This window comes from Mastigoproctus giganteus, chromosome 3, assembly GCF_048544385.1.
Source record: "Mastigoproctus giganteus isolate SK-2022 chromosome 3, ASM4854438v1, whole genome shotgun sequence".
NCBI classification, from domain to species: Eukaryota; Metazoa; Arthropoda; class Arachnida; order Uropygi; family Thelyphonidae; genus Mastigoproctus; species Mastigoproctus giganteus.
The window spans coordinates 192019708-192042499 of NC_143577.1; the positions used below are offsets into that span (position 1 = coordinate 192019708).

The 22792-nt window shown below is 35.9% G+C and overlaps 1 protein-coding gene across 1 annotated transcript in view; it reads right to left on the reverse strand.

Annotated features, from left to right (window-relative positions):
- LOC150088527 (protein arginine methyltransferase NDUFAF7, mitochondrial-like) overlaps positions 1-22792 on the reverse strand; it is a 106716-nt gene that overhangs the window by 24454 nt on the left and 59470 nt on the right. Inside the window, exons 6-8 of the mRNA XM_090370218.1 lie at positions 18580-18696; positions 16054-16197; positions 7877-7982 (exon numbers count right to left, since the gene is read on the reverse strand). Coding sequence (XP_090226344.1) covers positions 7877-7982; positions 16054-16197; positions 18580-18696 — 367 coding nt within the window. The remainder of the gene's footprint in view (positions 1-7876; positions 7983-16053; positions 16198-18579; positions 18697-22792) is intronic.

A 22792-nucleotide genomic window follows, 5' to 3' on the forward strand; every position in this document is an offset into this window, starting at 1 on the left:
TCATATGAAAAATAACAAAGTTCTCCTTGTTAAACAATTTAGCAGTAATTAACTACTTTGTAAAAAAATATCTCTCACCTATGTCAACACTTATATAGTCACATACTTCCTTTGCTTCAATCATGAGTGTTTTTGAAGAATTTTCACAGTACATTGAATTCCTGATTTTTAGAATGGCATTCTTAAAGTTTCCTATATATTCATGTATTTTAATTGCCTCAATTTCCCGAGATTGCATTTGATTATAAATAACTTCCACATGAGGCATTATCTGATGGAAAATTCGAGTTCTAACCAGAACTTGAATTTTCTGTTACTCAAGATGTGTGAAATTCCAGTTGCTTTTGAAATTGTCGTATCTGTGTTTCCTATCGCTTGTAGTTCCTCCATGCACTTTTTTAAGGATTCAAAATTTTCATAAACGTTTGCGTATATTGCTCACAGTGCGTATATTGAAGTTCCATCTTGTAGGGGAAGGTCGGGCAACACAGCTGTCCATATGCTTTCTGAGAACAGAGAGATGCTGTGGTGATCTCAAGAAACATGTTGGTATCAACATGAGGTTCGAAATGAATATTCTTGAATATTACTTGCTGCATTTCTCATCATCAGATTCAGTTGGTGTGCATAGCAATGAATAAAATGTGCATTTTTGTACACTTTTATTTTAGCCTGAACTCCCCCTTCCTTGTCTTTCATCACACTAGCGCCACCAAATGTCTGAGCAACCAGTTTTTGAGTATTTGCTTCAAGGATTATGTCTAACTGATCTAGAATGCACTTCAATATTCCGTCTGCTGTTTGGTTTTCCAGAGTGAAAAAGCCCCAAAAACGTTCAAAAATGTCTCCATTCAGTTCATATCTCAGAACAATTACTATTTGTATATATTCTGAAACATCTGTTATGTCATCAGCCATGACAGCTACGAATGAAGCTTCTTTAATTTCTCTTTTTATTTCATCCCGGCATATTTGCAGCAAACAGTCAAGGATATCATTCTGAATAGTTTTTGAAATGCCTTTAAATGCTGCATTACTTTCTAAATGGTTCTTTAAATTGGAATCTACTGTACAGGCGAAATTTATTAATCCTCTGAATACTCCTGGATGTTTAAAATTATCTTTTTTGTCATGTCCACGTAAAGGAATTGCAAACTGTCCACAAAATTTAATGCAGTCTATAATTTTAGATAATACCTCACGATTCTTGGTAACTTTTCTGTTATGTTTGCAAATTGAAAGTCTGTAGGCCTCACTAAGCTGTTCTTTAATATTTATGCTTCCTAAAAGCAATAGTGAAACACATTATTAGCATTAGTAGAGGCACATGATGCAAGAAAGCAAGCCTATGCACCATTAGCCAAAAAAAAATCTCCCATTTCACAGTTCATTCCAAATACCTGTCCAGCCCAGCCTTAAATTTATTTAGGTTATCAACTTCCAGAACAAAGGATGGAAGCCTGTTCCACCAATCAACTACCCACTGGCTAAAGGCAAACTTGCACATCTATCCTACATCTGTCTTTCCTCAATTCGAATTTATGGCCTCTCAGGTGATTATTCTGGGCAAGAGGAAGAATCCTATAAGCATTAAGCATGCTCAAACCATTCAAAGCTTTATACACCTCAATCAGATCACCTTGCAGGTGCCTAGTCTCCAGACACTGTAATTTGCAAAAATTAAGCACAAATATTAGTAAGAGCAACCCTTTGTTCCATTCACTAATCTTGTTGCCCTCCTCTGTACTCATTCCAACAGCTCTACATCCTTAAAATGAGGCTTCCAGACCCGTATACAGTACTCAAGGTGTGGCCTGACCATTGCCTTATACAAGGGGATAATCACCTCCTTATCCCTGCTATAAAAATCCCTGTATATCATTGACAAGACACCATGAGCTAATATGTTTCTTCAAACTCTCATGTTTTAAAGTTTTTTCTTTCATTCTGTTTATGTTTGTAAAGCCACTTTTTGTCCACTTTAAGTCACCTCCGAACAGTAAACATGGAAAACAAAACAATGCATTTTTAACTTCACAACCACAAAGTCAACTTTTCCTTTGGTACCAAAATTCAGTTTCAAAATTGAGAATATATTTCTTATTATTACTTATTCCCCACTGAGAAATTTGAATCTGTGGTGTGGGGGTGACCTTCTTTTTTAATCACATTTGTTTCTTGGAGAGATAATTGTGTTATCAACTTAGTTTTTCAAAGTTGCTGAAGTTTATTAACTGTCACACGATTTACTTCATGGGAAAGCATGGAGGCCACGATTGAATCAAATTTCACAAAATCGTGTATCGTAGAAATAATGTTTTACTTACACATCACCTCATAATATAACTTCAACTTACCAAATTCAAGCTCAATTCGCAATTAAGCTGTAATGACATAATTACACAGATATTATTTAGTTACTTAATGGGAATTCGGGCGAATAAGAAAAAGACACCAACATTGTGGCTACACACCCATCCTGGTCAACGATGAAATCTGCACTGCACACTTTACAGCGACTTTGATTCGTTTCACCTATAAAAATATATATTGGGAAGTTGCCAATATGCTGGTTGCCAATGGCAACCAAGTACCAGATATTTAGTGGAATGCAAAATGTGTCACTGCCTGGTGCAGTGAGGCCTATGGTTAATTAAACTTCAAAGTTGGAAACAGTTTAATGTTTTTATTCATTTATTATTGAAATGATTACTGGAAATAGAGGATGCGCATACTATATGCGAGTCCTGTTAATAAAAATATTCAGCACGTTGTATTGTTCTTCTCAAAATTTCATATAACTCTGTTCACTGTATATCTAGATTTAAATAGCTGGGGTGCCTACGGACTAGCCACTCCTGCTTGAATGATGCAATGTGTGAAGTTTTGCATGTATCTTACTTTATTAATTGTGAAGAACAATCCAATAATAGCAAAGAAATATTTGAGCATGTGCATTATCACTTAAACGTGCAGGAAAACGTAAGCTTCAAAGATTACGCAGAAGTGGATGCAGACATTGAATGTTTCAGTATATGCACAAATGAAGAGGAACTCATTGAAGACATAATGGAATCTTCCAAAATTTGTAGTGATGAAGATGAGAAACCTAGTGTGGTTGAACAAGAAGTTTCAGTGAAAGATGCTCACCAAGGATTAGAACTTGTACGTTGATATTTTCAAGCACAGCCTAACTGCAAAAGTGAAATAACTGCTATCGCACACCTTCATAATTCTCTTTTAAAACATGCTCTACCATTGAAATAGCATGTTTTCACAGATTATTTTAAAGTATGAAACAATTGTCTTGATAGGTATGTAGTGAAATTTACAATTTAATTGTAATCATTCTACAATCAATGCAAAATTTAAAACCATAATTTTATTGTTTGATACTGTGATACATATTATAAAGTTGTCTCAGGCGATGGTAGCATAGCTTTTTCTCCTGTAAACCCCGGTTTTCCATCTGACAAACAGAAAATCAACCACAGAACACACCCAATTTACAGACAGTATACACAGAGCAATATGGCCTTAGTTGCCAATGCTCCAAAGTCCTATTACAACAACAATATATTAAAATAAGATTATACTAAATTGTATTAGTAGAACTACATTAAATATTTAAGCTTTTACTAGTTTTATTTCTGATTTTATGAGCAATTGATATTAGCATTAGTAGAGGCATATAACGCAAGAAACCAAGCTTATACAGCATCAACCAAAAAAAAAAACCTTCCTATTTCACCCATCCATTCACTTTAAATGTTTGTCTAGTTCTCCCTTGAATTTATTTAAGCTGTCAACTTCTACGACAGATAGAAGTTCGTTCCAGCAATCAACCACATGCTGGCTAAAGGCATAATTTCCGCACATCTATTCTACAACTGTCTTTCCTCAATTTGAATTTATGTCCCCTCAGGCAATTAATCTGGGCAAGAGAAAGAATCCCATCAGCACTGAGCTTGCTCAAACCATTCAAGGCCTTATACACCTCAATGAGATCACCTCGCATGTGCTTAGTCTCCAGACACTGTAATTTGCAGATCTTAAGCCTTTCTTCATAAGAACAACCTTTTGTTCCATTCACTAATCTTGTTGCCCTTCTCTGTACTCGTTCCAGCAGCTCTACATCCTTCCTAAAATGAGGCCTCCATACCTGTATATAGTACTCAAGGTGTGCCTGACCATTGCCTTATACAAAGGGGATAATCACCTCCTTATCCCTGCTAGAAAAATTCCTGTATATCATTGACAAGACACAATGATCTACTCTTGCAGACTATCTGCACTGCTCAGAAAACTTCATATCTGACTCCACAATTACTCCCAGGTCCTTTTCATTCTTTACCACCATGAGTGTAATACCACACAGTTGATATGTTACTCTGGGGTTACTGCTACCCATATGCAGTACTTTACATTTGTCAATGTTAAACTTCAGTTGCCACCTCTCACTCCATCTGCTCAACGTTCCTAGATCCTGTTGCAGTAGCTCACTGTCATTAGTGTCATTAACAACCCCGCCAACATTTGTATCACCTGCAAACTTAGACATTAAGCCTGATATGCCTTCATCAATATCATTAATAAATACAGAAAACAAAACTGAACCCTGGGAGACTCCACTAATAACATTTGTTCACAAAGAGCAGTGTCCATTGATTATCACTCTTTGTCTTCTCCCACTCAACCATCCCTTTATCCATAGTAGCATTTTGCCCTTAATGCCATACTGCTCCAATCTGTATAGTAGTCTTGCATGTGCAACAGTATCAAAAGTTTTCTTAAGATCCAACTATATGATATCAAAATTATTTTTTGCATCCAGTTCCTTTGTGACCACATCAGTGTCCAATCAAATTGGTCAGATAAGCCTTCCCCTTAACAAACCCATGCTGTGTCCGAACTATTACTGCAGTCTTATCTAGATGATCCTGCAATGCTTCTTTAACCAGTGTCTACATTATTTTCCCTGGAACACAAGTTAAACTAACAGGTCTATAGTTACTTGTGTCACCTTTTGAACCCCCTTTGTGAATTGGTGATACATTTGCACACCTCTGGTCAATGGGTACCTACCCTGAGTCCAAGGAAGCTCTCATAATTATGGCTAAGGGTTTGCTTACTTCCTTTGCTGCCTCCTTTAATATAACTTGATAGAATTCATCCACCCCAGGTGTCTTTTTTATGTTTATCTTCAACAATTTCTCCTCCACTTTGCTCTCAGTTATTAAAAAATCAGTTAACTCACTACCATAATTTAATACACCTCTTGTATTCCCCCCCTCCTCCCGAATAACTCCTCATGTGTAAATGTAGATGCAAAATATTCATTTAGTTTGTTAGCTACTTGAGCAGGATCATCAGCAGTTGAATCATCAATATCAAGTGGACCAATCTGATTAATCCCTTTCCTTCTAGAGTAGGGGTTCTCAACCTGGGGGGAATTCCCTCCCAGGGAAGAATTATAGGATTGGTATTGGGGGGGGGGGATTTCGATCACAGATTGGCAGACTCAAACTGTTGGAATATTGATCTTTCTACAAATTAAAATTCTACAGATTGTACATAATCTATAGGACATCACACTTTATTGGATGTCACATATTAAATTAAAAATAAAGATAAATATTTCACTTTTTTATCATTTTGGAATGCACCTTTTGAGTCAGACAATCTTAGAAAGGGGGAGGGGATGACATCAATATTGGAAAGGACGGGAATCACATTCTGACATATGATAAAAAGGGTGCATGGGCCAAAAGGTTTGAGAACCACTGTTCTAGAGTTTACATAAGTAAAGAACTCTGCTGTTTTTCTTTGCATCCTTTGCCAAAGATTTCTCGTAATCTGCCTTCGCCTGCCTAACCCCCTTGATTACAAACTACTTTCTATGTGCCATAGGCTTCTGTGTCACCTGATGCATCCCTGAGGCTTCCCATTTAGAATTCACCTTTAAGAAAGCAATAGCCCTTCCCTTTAGCCTTGATGGTAGTTACATCGTTAAGTAATTCTCACATCAGTACATTGTGATCACTGTCATCCAGTGGTTCCTTTATCTGCAAATTCTTAATGCATGAATAATCACTGCTGATAATCATATCAAGAGTATTACTCCCTCTGGTTGCCTCTCAAACATGTTGCTGTAGAAAACAGTCATCCAATAAATCCACAAATGTCTTGCTAGTATGCAAGTGACCAACCCCCAAGTTCCAGTCGATATCTGGAAAGTTAAAATTCCTCATTATAAGTCATTCTGATTTACTGGCACACACTATTTCTCTGCACAATTGCTCATTATATTCATCAGATTCATTAGGCCTATAACACACACCTACTATCATTTTTCCTTTCCCAGTGCTTATATCACACCAAACTGACTCAACACTGCCCTGTCCACCCATGTCAGCTGGATGCACTTTCTTAGATTTTATGTGTTTCTTAACTAATAACATAACGCCTCCTCCCTTCCTATCCTGTCTATCCTTCCTGTATATATTGTACTCCCCAAATTCCAATTCTGCATTGCTAATATCTGTGTGACACCATGTCTCTGATATCCCAGCAATATCTGCCTTTGATGTCTTGACTAGCACCTCAAATTTATTTACTACACTCCTAGCATTGGTGTACATGCAAATATACATGGAGCTGTTCTTATTCTTAGCTACCCTAACAGCCCATGTATTTACTTGTTCCGCAATGACTCCCAGCAGTCTCTGAAATTCCTGGCACCTTGTTTTCCAGGCTGCTGCTCATTCCATTAGAAGCAGTGGAAGAATCAATGTCAACTCTGCCAATGGCTATTGTTAATCTATTAGTCTGTGCATCCCCCCCAACAAGCTAGCAGTTTTCCGACCCACCTAACACTGCCTCAATAGCATCAACAAATGTTTTTGCACCCTTTCTATTTAAGTGTATCCCATCCCCGTAGAAGAAGTTTCTACTGTTAATGTCCTTCCGATATAACAACCATTTTTCTTATTCTCCTGGGGAGTCATTATATAGAGCTTTGACTGTATTTATAAAGACAAATAGTTTCACATATTATTTGTTTTCAATATCATATGGTTAAAAATGTATTTGTTAAAGAGGAAATGTATGGCAATAACGATTTTTTACCAGCAAGAATGTGCTTCCTCATAATCTTATTACATGACGTGGAAAACTTTGAAAAAAAACTTGGTTGATTAGTGGATTGGTTGACTCAGTCCAGTGAAATTCACCCTACCTTTCTCCAGCCCTAATATCTAATATCAATCACAGTGAGACATAAAACTAACAACTGAGGAACTCAAACAGCAAATGGCTGATGTACTTACACAAGTCAACTGCTTGTAAAACATTGCAAGTTATGCAAGGATGATGATGGGCAACCATTTTTAATATTTAAATTAGCACTCTCTGTGGCCTTTCAAATGCAAGTTCCAGTGTACTACTATACCAAATCTTTTTCACAGGAGCACATCCAAAATTAGTATTATTTTTATAGGACACTATTTCAGGGGTTGGTAACTTTTGTTCTGGTGCTGCCAAGAACCATTTCAATCAAGTGGTATCAGGTGATAATTTTATTTAATTGCTCCAACAAAACATTGTCATGGCTGCCTGTTGAAAGCTGATATGCAGATGTCACATTTAAATTTAAATTGAATGAAATTTAATTTAAAATTTCATTCAAGTACTGCCCCTGACCCTCCTCCACCCTCCTGTGTGCATCCATTTTTTAAAAATAGATAAGGTAGTTTTCTTATACATAACAGATCCTGATACCAAAAATTTTTTCACTGAACTCAGCTTAACACCACTAAAATGGTGCCAATGCTTGCCTCTATACATGGCCATGTTAATAATTCTATTCATTTCATACCTTTATTTTGAACCATTTTCTTTAGGTAACTAAAGTCCACATCAGCAGTCAGGTCTGCTATTCCAGGCTCACAAAGAGGATCGTGCAAAGCATGATTATGAAATCCCTGCAATTATTGAGAAAAAAAAATAAAAATATATATATATATATATATATATATATATATACAGTATATATTTATTTATCCATATATAATGTCACAAAGCAGAAATATTTAGTAGCATATTTATGATAGAGCAATCAGATGCTGATAGCCACAACCAGAACAAAAGTGAGTTTTAAAGTCTAAAAATAAAATGTTAAAAAAAAAAAAAAAAAATGAGAATTATGCCATGTTTAAGTAATTTTGAAAAGGGAATATTTATAAAAAAAAAAAAAAAAAATAGCCTAGTTTAATATATTGTAGAAATAATTACATTAATACAGGTTGTTTCAGAAACAGCTTTACAACTTTGAAAGTGAATATAAATTTAATTAGAGAATGCAAGCAAATTCCAATTCTTTTTTAAAATGTCAAATTGTAGCAAAACATTTCAAGTTTTACCTCAGATAGTTATGGTTCAATGTGACTTCCATTTGTAATGCAGCAGACATCCCACCTGTAATCAATTTCTTGCCACATGTGGCATAGCACCTCTGGTGTCACTTCTGCAACTGTGGCAATAATTCGAGTTCAGAACTCAGTGACATTTGCAGATAAGGGTGGTGTACACTAGATCTTTAACAAATCCCCATAAGAAAAAATCCATCCAAAAATCCGCCCCTCAACCAATCCACCCACCAACCTGGGAAACAGGTGTTGAGGTGCTCGTCGCGCACTTCTCTGTAATTAGTGCGTTATAGCCTAAGTTGCTGATGCATGAACAAATATAACAACAACAGCAGCAGCAGCACACTTCTCCAAGGTAATGAGGGGGTGCGCCATCTTTCTGGAAGTGAATGCATCCTTCTTAATCATTTTTGTCAATTTGTTGTTGTTATTTGGTTTTTAGGAGCATTAGCAACTAAGGCCATATTGCTCCGGGGATATGCGGTAGTCATTCCCTGACCTTTCTGCATCCTCCGTATTTGGTGGTCATTGGCTCGAACCCGGGTCTAATCAAGAAGTGTGTGCTACGGACTGCTGCTCCTGTCCACCTGGCTACGGAGGCACCTGTCAATTTGTGGAATGAGGAACTGTTGGAGCATGTCTAGTTACACGATACCAGTAATGGTCATCTCCCCGATGAAAAGGTGTCGTACACTTTTTCTCTGCTGAGGGCGCAAAACACATTCACCTTTGGGCTGTCGCGAACATGTTCCAGGGAGGCATGTAGATTTACAGTGCCCCCAAATCCTGCAGTTGTGGGTGTTGACCTTACCAGTGACACAAAACGTGCTCTCATCACTGAAAATTCATTCCAGAGTTCAGAAACCCCTCATTGTCTTCTATTCGATGCAACATTTGCATCGGATAGATAATTCCTTATGAACCAGCTTATCTGCATTCGTAAGTCATTGCATGACGGATATTTTGTACACCTTTAAGTGTAAATGCTTTCGTAACCCTTGCCACACAGTCACATATGGAATATCACTTTCCCAAAATGCATATCGCATTGAATTTTGTGGACTTCGAATGAAGCTATCCCTAACCCTTTCCACGACATGTCAGGAACACGTGGCTGAACAGGTGACTTGCCAGGGTGCACAGAACATCCAGTCTCAACAAAATTCTTGTGCCACGTGTACACTGTAGGCCAACTGGGAGGTTCCTTGCGATACTGAGTGCAAATCTTCCTTTGAACTTGTGTAGCAGACTTTGTTAATTAGAACCAAAACGCACAATGAGCCCACTCTGCACCTGTGAAAGTTGCCATCTTGATCTCAACTGCCCGGGAGTGCTTGCAGTGGTAGTATTAGGTACTACAGTCAACATGCATTACACTTGAAGTATACTGATACATTCTAACATTTCAAAATATTATGTATGGCTGCTAAATAAATTTATATACTCTTTCAAAGTTGTAAAGCTGTTTTTGAAACACCCTGTACATTTGAGGAATAACGAAGTAGTATTGCAATAAAATAAATCAGGAGCCAAAGATTTTACTCAATTAAATTTTCATTGAGTAAATTTTTTATAAATTTTTATTGAACTTCTTCCTGCCCTAATCATATCTTCGTCCTCTTATAAAAGTATGTACATGCATAATAACATAATGGAATTAATGGTTTTTATTATATCAAAGGCTGTCCATCTGACCACTGAAAATTTATTGTTGAAAATATTCTTTCAATGGTTCCATTATATTGCCAAATGCCAATATAATGGAACCATTGAAATTTTTCCATTTCCAGGCTCTGCTCTTTTGAAGTAAAAGTTTGACAAATTAGCGATGAAAACAGCATTACATCCTTGAGCCAACTCAATGGAGAGTGCAACACAAACTGAATTGGCCCACCACACAATGCAGATTGTGCATAGTGGGCTGCATTTAAAATCTGCATCAATAAGATTGCTTATGAATAGAAGAGAAGAAATGAATGAGAAGGAAGAAATTTAGTAAAAGAAGAGAAATATATGCTCAGCTATCATCGCTATTTTGTTTGGTGAACATATCTAGTGCTGGAAATATGTGCCTTTCATGAAGCTATACAGTGAAACTTCTCCTAACGGACATCTCTCTACAACGGATATTTTCAAATTCCCCAACTCTCCTCTATTGGTTTTAACGTGTTTTCAGCTTCTGTCTAGCAGACATTCTCTGTAACAGACACAGACAGGCAATCTGCACTGTTTCGTTTAGATTAGCACTTAATTTGATCTCCCTATAACGGAGAGCGGGCGAGCTCACGGCCCTTTTTCTAGGAATTTTTCTTCCACATATTTTTTTTTTTTTTTTTATGTGAACCCCAAACACGAGAGGTATTAGAACCTATAGTACTTAGTACCGTGCTTGGGCTGGAGGTTGAGAAGACGAAACAAAAGAAGATATTTGTTGACATTGGACTTGAACTTCTGTAGATTGTAATTTTCAGGAAATACGTATGAAGGAAGGTTGTTCCAGAAAACGGCAGTTGAATAAATAAATGAGGAAGATGAAAAGTTGGTTCTGTGAGTTTGAAGTTGGACAGTAAATGGATGTTGGCTGATGGCGGCACGTGTTCGGACTGTTTTGAAAGAGAGAGCGGGAATTATAGAAGCCAATTCAGAAGAACAGTGCCCATGGAAGTATCTGTAGAAGAGGCATGCAGCAGAAACAGTACGTCTATGAGAAAGCAAGTGAAGAGACTCTGTTAGAGATGAATCATTAATTAACCTAACTGCCCTCTTCTGAATGGAATCAAGAAGCCTGAGAGAGGTTTTGGGGACACCACTCCAGATGTGGGAACAATATTCCATGGCAGGGCGGATTTGCGATTTATACAGAGTGAGCAGCTGTTTGGAAGAAAAGTAACGCCAAGAGAGAAAGAGAATACCAAGTTTTTTAGATGCAGAGGAAGCAATATTTGTAATGTGTTTGTGCCAAGAGAGATTAGAAGTCAGAGTAATCCCCAAAAGAGATATATCATTTTGCCTAGAAACTGGAGTGTCACTAAAGATAAGCATAGGAGCAGAAGAATCCTTTTTGAGAGATATAAGACAAGACTGAGTTTTAGAAGGGTTGAAATCAACTAAGTTGTCTTTGCCCCACTGGAGAATTACCTGGAGATCGGCATTTAAGGAATTGGTAGCAGATTTTTGAGAAGTTGAAGCTGATTGAGCAGGACAAGGTTTCTCAAAATGGAAAGTGGAATGCAATGTGCTATCATTGGCAAAACTATGGATAGGATTTCCAGTCAATGGAAGAAGGTTATTAATATACAAGAGGAAAAGAGTGGGGGAAAGAACTGAACCTTGGGGGGACACAGGCATTAGTGGAGAAGTTAGAAGACAGAGAGCCATCTACCATCACCCTCAGTGAGCGATCAGAGAGAAAACTGGATAACCAATGACTAAAAACAGTTGGCAAACCATAGGATGGAAGCATGTTTAGAAGACCTTTATGCCAAACACGATCAAAAGCCTTTGAGATGTCAAGGGCAACTACTTGTCTTTCACCGAACCTTTCCATTGAATTAGTCCATAAATGGGCAACATAAGCCAGAATATCACCAGTGGATCGACACTGATGGAATCCATACTGGCGATCATTGATCAGATGGAAGGTTTCTAGGTAGTTTAAGAGTTGGCGGTTAATCGATTTCTCCATTACTTTAGAAAGAGTAGAAGTAATTGCAATGGGATGATAATTGGATGGGAGGGATTTGTCACCCTTTTTAAGAACTGGCTGGACATGAGCAAATTTCCAAGCAGAAGAAAAAACACCTTTGGAATAAGAAAGTGAAAAAAGGCAGCAAAGAATAGGAGTACGTTCGGGAGCACAGGTTTTGAGAACAAGTGGAGAAATACCATCAGGACCTGGAGCTTTTATAGCATCAAGATTCGTCAAAATCCTTCTAACATCCTTTTGACGGAAGACCACAGGAGGCATTGAGTGGAGCGTGTTGGGAATGGTGGGAGGTGTTTTACCGAGATCATTAATATATGAGTTTGAAGAAAAATGGGATGCTAGCAGGTCAGCTTTATCCTTGGCTGAAGTGATAACAGAACCATCTGGTTTGGACAGAGGTGGGAGCAGAGATGGGCAAAAGTTGCGGCCAATAGCTTTGGCAAGAGACCAGAATGCTCAGCTACCATTAGGGCAAGAAGAAAGTTTTCTACTCTTAGCCTGTTCAACCTCTAGTTTGGACTGATTAATAACTGCACAAGTACCACCTTTGAGGCGAAAGGAATCATACAGCGAATAATTTGGGCATCTGAGATGAGCAGTAGTTGAATCAACCAATAACTGAGATTCTGTCAGAAAAAGTATATGGGGTTTGGCAGACTGCAAGTGGAAATGGACATCGTTGAGATTAGAATTGAGACCACGTATATTTGTGAAATGAATTAGGAAGTGCTTGGGAGGTTTAGATCTTTTCGCAGATAAGCTTGCTCTATTAGTTTGACAATTCATGGTGTATTCAATAGTATTGCCTCAATCGTGTGTTTATTTTCTATTTCCGATTCTCTGAATTTTATCAAGGTTTACGTCGCGGTTCTAAATCATTTTTGAAGAATTTTAAGGCACGTGTAAAACTTCTGATGAATTCGGTGTGTGCAGGGCGGCGGGGGGGGGGGATTTGGTCGGCCTGTCGTCTTTTCGGTTTCAGTTTTCAGTTTTGTTCAGTGTCGTGTGAAGTGCACAATGTCTTCTCGTAAACATTTAACTTTAAAAGATAAAGTCGAAGTCATTAATGCGTATGATTGGCAAAAAAATAGTGTTCGCAATCTAGCGCAAAATTCAAAATCGGGAAGACGCAGGTAAGCGACATCCTAAAGAAAAAAAATGAACTGCTCAAACAATTTTGGCAACACGGAAATGATCAGGTCCAAAAATCATTCCCGAAAACTGTTGGACTTCATATTGATAATGTTACATATGAGTGGTTTTGTTGCGCACATGCTAAAAAAATTCCCATTAATGGGCCTATTATTATTGGGGAAAAGGCTTTGGAGGTTGCGAAATCTATGGGAGTAAATGAGTTCAAAGCTTCTGTGGGATGGCTAGACAAGTTCAAAACTCGGCATAAAATTTCTTGGAAAACCTTAAGTGGTGAAGGTTGATCTGTTGATACAGGGGTTGTAACAGAGTGGACCATCAAATTGGAAAATTTATGTCGTGATTTTGAAGCTAAGGATATTTACAACTGTGACGAAACAGGGTTGTTTTTTAAAGCTCTTCCTGAAAAAACAATGAGTCTAAAAAACGAAAAGTGCCAGAGCGGAAAAATTTCTAAGGAATGCTTGACTGTACTATTGTGTATAAATATGCTGGGAGACTTTGAACAACCTCTTGTTATAGGAAAACCACAAAATCCTCGTTGTTTCAAGGATTTGAATCTTTTGAATGTTGAATGGAAGTCTAATAAAAAAGTGTGGATGACATGAGATAACATGAGCGAATGGATAAGTCACTTTAACCAAAACATGATTCGTCAAAACAGAAAAATTACTCTTTTCATGGATAATGCTGCATCTCACCCGCAAATTGAATTGTCCAACATTCAAATCATTTTTCTGCCACCAAACACAACTGCAGAGTGTCAGACCTTGGATCAAGGGATAATAAAAAAATTTTAAACTTCACTACAGAAAACGTGTTTTAAAACATCTCATTGTAAACATGAATGATGTAACATGTGCGAGTGACCTTGCAAAGAAAATCAGCATCCTAGATGCGAATCAATGGATTTCCTCTTCAGTAAACGCAATTAGAAAACAAACTGTCGTGAACTGTTTTGTAAAGTCTGGGTTCTCAAATGCAAAAATTGAAGTTGTGAACAGCAATGTGGAGCAACAAGAAGAACAAGAACTTCAACATCTATTGATAATGTACTATACTTCAGCTACAAGTGACCCTGGCTACAAAGATATAGACTCGAACCTCACTACAGAAGATGGTGCTCTAGATATCAACGACATTATCATCGATATTGTTCAAGAAGTTCCTCAAGAGGATGAAGAAATGGAAGGAGGTCATTCTGTCAAAGAACATATTAACGACGAACCACCAATGAAAATGGAAGAAGCGCTCATACAACTCAATCGTTTAAAAATGTTTTTCCCCACTGAAGAAGATACTGAAGGACTTTCGATGGTTTCTTCACTCCAAACAAATGTTGAAAACAAAATTATCAGCTGGAAGAAGGTGCAGAAGAAAATAAGTGATTACTGTATGTATTTTTCTTAAGATAAAGTCATAATATGCATAGCACAATTGTATGTATATTATTTACAAAAATATTGTGCAAAATCTGTATATATTTTAATTTAATATTACATTAAATGTTTAACGATTTTTCTTTCTTTCTTTTTTTTTTCTCCCTCAGACTTCTTGTTAGTGGACACTTCTCTCTAATGGACAAATTCTCGTTCCCCATGGCTGTCCATTAAAGGGAAGTTTCCATGTATTTGGTAGATCTAGTTTTAGACTAAAAATTATTATAAAAAGAAATTCATGCAAACAGAGATGATAAAAAGTGCTAGTAAAACATTATTAATGTATTTCAGGACATTAGGTTAAAAGAATGAACCAGGATGTCTGGTCACCCTAATTTATACACAATCATGAAATGAAACATCCTACTGGAATGTGTCATGAAAAAAATGTCAATTTTGCATATTTTATATTAATATTGCTCTGTAATGGGTGGAGAAGTGAAACAGACATTCAAATTTAAATATATACAAATGTCATAGTTGATATTTTTGTGATATTTGTGAAATTAAAATTCTTCAAGTCTCATTACAAAGGCACAACTAAACCAAGTGGTCAGTGTACCAGTACAATTACTCACACTGTGTTCGAATCTATGTGTATCACAAAATATAGTAATGTTCTTGTATTCTCTCTCTTTATATCATTAACTCCCCGAAACTATGTGATCATCCTATAGTATAAACAGAATTTTTTTTATAATTTTTTTTTGAAGTTTCAGAAATCAAGGTCATAAACATCTATTTTCTATAATTAAGTTGGATACCCAAAAGTCTACATCATAAGCTAATGGTCAGAAAGGAATTTAAAAAAAGTTAATATTATTTGAATGTTAGATGACCTTTTCTTCTTTGTTTCAGTGTTTTCAAATTCTAAGGACTGTCTTATAAGACATACATGATTATTATAACTACAAGTAAACAGGACATAATTCTACATGTCAAGTAAGAGATTATTATATCACTAATCTAATAACAATCTGACTGTCCTTTTCTGTTTTGGTCCAATGCAACACATCTGTTCAACTCATCTGCAATTCTGGCTGCACTGTCTATGATTTCACCATTTTAGATCTGGGGGGGGGGGGAGCATGATTTACTGTCTTCTTTTTTGCATGCATAATGAGAACTCCTTCCCTAGTTCTCAGCTCCTTTCATTAGCAATTTCTCAAACTCAACTTTCGCTTGATATTATGAACAGAATTTTCAGGATCAGTACAAATTATAACTTGCAGTTTCAAATGAATAGTCAGTAAACTGCAAAAGAAATGATTAACAAATAATTAAAACAACTGAAGATTCCATTCAGATAAAACAAAATTTTTTTACTTACTCTGAATGTGTCAGTCTTTGTTCCATCATGCCCATAATCAATTATCAGAGCAAAACCTCCTTCTTCTTTAATCCTTGTAGAAAGTTCTTGTACCAATAAGGCACTTTCTGGACTTACTTCTATATTTTTCCTAGTTTCAGAGTGCTAATTAAATTTTTAAAAAAAATTTAATTAACAACTAATTTTAAGAAATATAATGAGGAAGAGATATTCATACTTTTATTTTGTAAAATTGAGTACATGATATAAAACCTTGTATGGTCAAGCACAGACATGACCATATTTGAGTGATAAGTAAGTAAGTAAGCAGCAGCTATTATTAGTCCACTGCTGGATGGAAGCCTCCTCAACAATTCAGGTTGAGGGAAATGGACCATAATCTGCCACGCTGGTCCAGTGCAGGTTGGCAGATCAATTGTATTTAGCAGTCAGGCGCTTTAACCCCGGTCTACTCAAAGAGCGTGTGCTAGTGCACTCCCGCTACTGACCACTCGGCTATGACTGATTCATAATACTCAACCATGGTCATGTATATGTTACAAGCAAAATGTAGGATCCAGGCATTGTATAGAATGCCTGGAAAAGTATGAAATAAACATTTCTTTATAAGTGAATCACAGTTCCAACTTTTATACAAAGGCAAACTGGGGGAAGAAATACTGCTTCTCATATCTCACTGTTAAAATTTATATATATCTGTTATAAGTACTAAATATAATGTAAAAAAAATGTTTAAAACATGAAAACTTTGGAGACTTTCCATCTGCTTTATGTTTCTTTATAAGTGAATCACAGTTCCAACTTTTATACAAAGGCAAACTGGGGGAAGAAATACTGCTTCTCATATCTCACTGTTAAAATTTATATATATCTGTTATAAGTACTAAATATAATGTAAAAAAAATGTTTAAAACATGAAAACTTTGGAGACTTTCCATCTGCTTTATGTTTATTAAGCACATTTCCCGCTACTATGTTCCTAACATATAGAATTTTTTTGAACATTTTCTTTTATCTTTTTGTATATTTATACTGTATATTAATTTTGTGCCTTATTTACTATTTTGTATAAAAATATTACAATAAATTTTTAGGTCCATAATATTTCTATTTTATTTCTCAATTTTTTTTACATAAATACGGTTCTATTTTCACCCACAGTATGGTCCCTTCAAGATTCTAATTTTTTGATCAGTCCCTATATGGCACCATAGGTTTTCTGTATTTATAAATGATATTAATGATGGTATATCAAGCTTAATGTCAAAGTTTGCAGATGATACAAAGGTTGGCAGGGTTGTTAAGGACACTACTGACAGTATGCTGCTGCAACAGGATCTGGAAAGGTTCAGCAGATGGGCTGAGAGGTGGCAAATGAAGTTTAACATTGACAAATGTAAAGTACTACATATGGGAAACAGTAACCCCACAGCAACATATCAACTCTATGGTACTACACTGACAGTGGTAGAGAATGAAAAGGACCTGGGGTAATTGTGCAGGCAGATATGAAGTTTTCTGAGCAGTGCAGACAAGCTGCAAGAGTAGCTCATGGTGTCTTGTCAATGATATACAGGAATTTTTCTGGCAGGAATAAGGAGGTGATTATTCCCTTGTATAAGGCAATGGTCAGGCCACACCTTGAGTACTGTATACAGGTCTGGAGGCCTCATTTCAAGAAGGATGTAGAGCTGCTGGAACGAGTACAGAGAAGGGCAACAAGATTAGTGAATGGAACAAAGGGTTGCTCTTAAGTTCTGCAAATTACAGTCTCTTAAGTTCTGCAAATTACAGTGCACTGGCGAGGTGATCTGATAGAGGTGTATAAAGCCTTGAATGGTTTGAGCATGTTCAATGCTGATGGGATTCTTCCCCTTGCTCAAAATAATCACCAGAGAGAGAGAGAGAGAGAGAGATCATTAGCAAAAGCCTCAGCCTCCTAACCAACTGGGTCCATATAACTAGAAAACTTATCATAATGAGGCTTGGATTTACATCTATAATCTAGAAGCAATCAACAATCATCCTATTGGTACAATGCTACTTTGTCTCATCTAAAAAAAAAAAAGTATAGCAGGTATAACCAAAAAATTGGCTATACCTGCTATAGCCAATTTTTTGGTTATATACTTTGGCTATACTTTGGGAAAATAGCACCTGGCTCCTTCATCACAAGAATATCCCCATACTGCTCTGCAGCTTAATATCTGTGGTACCTCTATACTTCTCTAATTTGGATTCTTTTTTGCAATTTCTTCCTCTTTCTTTGAAATGAGAGTTCAAGTTAAGGGAAGATGATCTGATAATAGAGGTGAACAATACTGAAAGCATGATGGGCATTATAAGAGCCATCTTGAAAGAAGAGTTCAGGCATGCTTCAAATAGGTGGCAGCATTGCTGTAATAAGGCTATTCAGTTGTAAGGAAATTACTTTGAAGGAAATATCTATTTGTGTGTTACTGAATGAATCACAGAACATTTGAAATAAGCAATCACTGCTTTCCATATATAAATATTACCTCTTACATCAATCAAATGTGTAGATGCTGGAGTCGGTGAATGAGATATAACATAACGTAAGTGATGTTCTCCAGGTCCATCATCTATATCTATTAATATCTCTCTCCAACCTTCTTTTGTTTTCTAAAGGAAATAAAATAGAATTAAACAAGTCACACAGAGATATACTGAAAATATTAAATCAAGAATAACCCTACAAAGCAGCATTATGATATATTACTGCAATTCTTTATTTTACACACTAAATAATAAATTAAACATTCTTTAACTGTCTATATAAGATTTTTGAGAAATGAGCAAAGTATACTGGCCATTTTTTTTTTTTTTTTTTTATCATTTTTCAATGTTCTCAAAAAGAAACAATGATGAGAATATTGGATATAACAAAGCATGAAATCTGAAATTTACCTCCATTTCATTCTTGTACAGTGATCCTTTACACAATAATAATTTAAAAGGAATATGTTGAGAAAGTTTTCTGCACACTGAAAATGGTTGTTATATATGGAAGGGACTATGATGAAACTATTTTTCATAATATGATTCTACTTTCATTGTGATTATAATATATCTGAAGCAGTTCAGGTAAATACAGAAGCTGTGATAAAAGATATGAAGTAGGTGTTTTTTTTTTTTGCTTTACTTAACTCAATTGTAAGTTTATATTCTATAGTTAAATATCAGGAAACCAAATTAAACTGAGTTTAATTTGACATTAGTACAGTAGAAACCATTCATTGGAAATACAAAATACAGTAAACCCTTGCTAATCTAGAGTAACTGGGGGGAGAGGTCATCTGGATTAGTGAAGCAAAAGATAGCCCTAAGAGACAAAAAAAAAAAAAAAACTTAGAACACAAATAAATGGAAAATTTAATGACATAGGTAAATCGAATGAAAATATATTTTAAAAATCACCGTAGAGCCTTTATTTAAAAACTATAAAAATACAATACATTTATCCACCAATAGAAGGATAAATGTTTTGTCTTTTTATATTTTTATGAAGTGGCACTGGCGTCGCACGCCAAAGCTACTTCCAGCAACATTTCTTTTGGCTTTTTTAATGTCTGTTTATTTGATAGACTGCTTTTATCACTCCCCACATCGAAATTTTAAGTCAATGTCTTTATAGATTCTTTTTGTTTTTTAATATCTGGCACAGCTTGTTGGCCATAAAAAATTCTTCAGCAATTTTTTATTTCCAGGAAAACCCTTTTCAGGTTGTTCTATCACCTTGAGTTGTTAATGATAGTTAAAGTAAAATGTTTTCTTTTTACTTCACTTTTAATTCTTAGAAACCATAATTATATAAAATATGTTAACTTATGTACATATATACATATAAAGAAGTACACAAATGAAGCGATATAAGCAATAGCATTCATCCGACTCAGTCAACAATACTGCACAACGTGCAAGACAATGTAATGTATATTCCATCTCTCTCTTTCTCTCTCTCTCTCTCTGTCTCTGCACAGTCAATCAGCGAGCAGTGAGAGTTACTCATCAACTGTAAACAGAATTTTTTGTATTTCGATCCAGATTATCCGACATCCGGATTAACTGTAACCAGATTAGCGAGGGTTTACTGTATTTTGAGGATGACTGCATCTTACCATGCAGAAGAGAATTATGCATTGTTGGTTATAATTATGCAGTAAAGTAATATACACTATAAAAGTGATCATTCACTCTTATTCTACTCTAAATTTACTGAAACATAATAACAATAAAAATTAATTTTGTACTATAATAACATTAAAGAATTGTGTTTGTTTGTCAAGGTTTATCACCAGAATGAACTGGTGATAAAGAAATATATAAAAGTTTACAGTGTTTGATGGATTATGTGGTTTTTTGCAACTCTAGAAGCCAGTACTGAATGATCATGGAATGTGTTTTGATCTGATGAAACAAGTTTCTTACTTAAATAGGCCAACTTTTAGAAATGAAGAATATGAACTAAAAATGCAACCATACACAATTTTCTGAAGCAATACTTACTCTCATATAAGGATAACTGAGTGATAGTGTATGAGAACAAAATTATAGACAGAGGAACACAGACAATTGAACATTTGAAGAGTGGAAAACGCTCGCTTAGTCTGATGATATATGGTAATACTAGTGTCATTCTTATGATCCTTGAATCTTTCCCTAAGTTGTCTTGAAGTCCTATAGTGACAGACAAAAAAGCTGCATCACTTGTGAATTTTGCAAATACAGCAAACCCCCGCTATTCGCGGTATCTGTATTCGCGGTTTCGCGATCGCTGATTTAATATAAAATGAAACCTAAAAAAATGTGAATTTTAAAGCGCCATGAATATTTTCCACCATAAAAAAACATGGGCATGGCTAAAATTATCTTTCCCCATCAAAACAGCGTTCAGTGGGTGGGGGGAGAGGGGTGACAAAATCGCGAGAGTGAATGTTTCTCGCTAATCCTTGTTCAGTATGTGTTATGCGCTTGTTTTTAATTTATATGCTTAAAAAATTGAATAAATTTATCAATTTATAAATTGATATGCTTACAAAAGTGATAAATCTACCTTTTTGCAGTGTGTTAGTGTAAACAGAATTTTTCGAGTGTGTTAATGGAAGAAAGTGCCTTTATTGTGGACAAGTTCTTTTTTACCCGTACAAAAATATGGCTACGAATAACAAGGGAAATGTGAAAATATCAAAGAAGGTGATGATATTAACGAATAAAATTGAGTTATTAGACAAAATTTCTAATGGTGAAAGTGTCTCTTCAGTGGCAAAACATTATAAAATCAATGAGTCAACGGTACGATCAATAAAAAAATCGGAAGAAAAAATCCGCCGTAGTGTCCACGAAAATGCGCTAATTGCTTCAAAAATTTGCACTGTAACTCGTGATGTTAAATTAGAAAAAAATGGAAAAGGCTTTAAATCTGTGGGTAGAAGACCGAACTCAAAATGAAATTCCGTTAAGTTCACTCATCATTCGTGAAAAGGCAAAACTCCTTTATCAACACTTTAGCGAAACTGGTGATAGCACTGGCGGATAAATTTTTTTTGCTAGCAAAGGCGCTGGTTTGAAAAATTTGTTTGAAATTTCTAATAAATATTACATTTAATATTAAATTGTTTCTTATTTTCATTTCGATGCCATATGCTTGCATTTCACTATGTACTGTCTATGTACATAGTCATATTATGAAGGTACATATAATACATACATAGACAAAATTTTAGACTAGTTTTTCTTATATATTTCATACTTTGGAACAGAACCCCTTTATTACTATGGGAGCCATAACTCAGTATTTGCGTTTTCGGTATTCACGGCATTTCTCAGGAACGTAACCCCCGCGAATAGCGGGGGTTTACTGTAATGTGTTTTGCGCTGCATTGCGGGTTGCAGAAATGTTCAAAATACATTTGTTAGATAGGATATATATCTCTGTGAATGAAATCCAATAAAGAGACTCCACCTGATATACCTAACTGCCATAAATATCTTCCCAAAGGATAAAATGCATAATTAATGGAAATATGAGAAATCATGCAAATGGCAATCATGACAACCAAACATTTTATTGCATTTACGTGTACAAACTGAAATTACAAGTTAACGCAATAGTATTATGTACTGTAAGTCAGCAAAATAAGTCCTCAATATTTTGTTGTTGCTCCTCGAGCTGCAATTACAGCCTTGCAACGATCTGGCATAGAGTTAATCAACTTCTGGATATACAGTTGCCCAATTTCGTGGTACCACACCCTTACAATGCTTTTCTACAGCTGAATCTTACTTGTTGGCTTCTTCTGAGCATTTTTATATGACATTATGTACAAGCAATTTTCAATAGGGTTCAAATGTGGACTGTTGCCGGGCCAGTCCAACACTGGAATGCCAGCATTTCTGAGGTATGACTGACCTTAAGGGAGAAAAACAAGGGAAAAAATTGGTGTAAGTATATTTTAAGTCTTGTGAGACAAGAAGACAAACTCATCATTAAATCTAAATAGCATAAAACTTACTAATTTTGCTGTATGGCAAGGTGCTGAGTCCTGTTGAAAAATGCAGTTTTGGATGTCGGTGTGGTGATCCCTAATAACAGGTTTCAGGCACTCCTCCAAGATAGCAGTGTAGGTGTCTACATTCACCATTCCGTTAATAAACTTAATTCATCCTACCCCTTTGCTTGTTATGCATCCCCAGACCATCTGACTGGCAGGGAACTTTA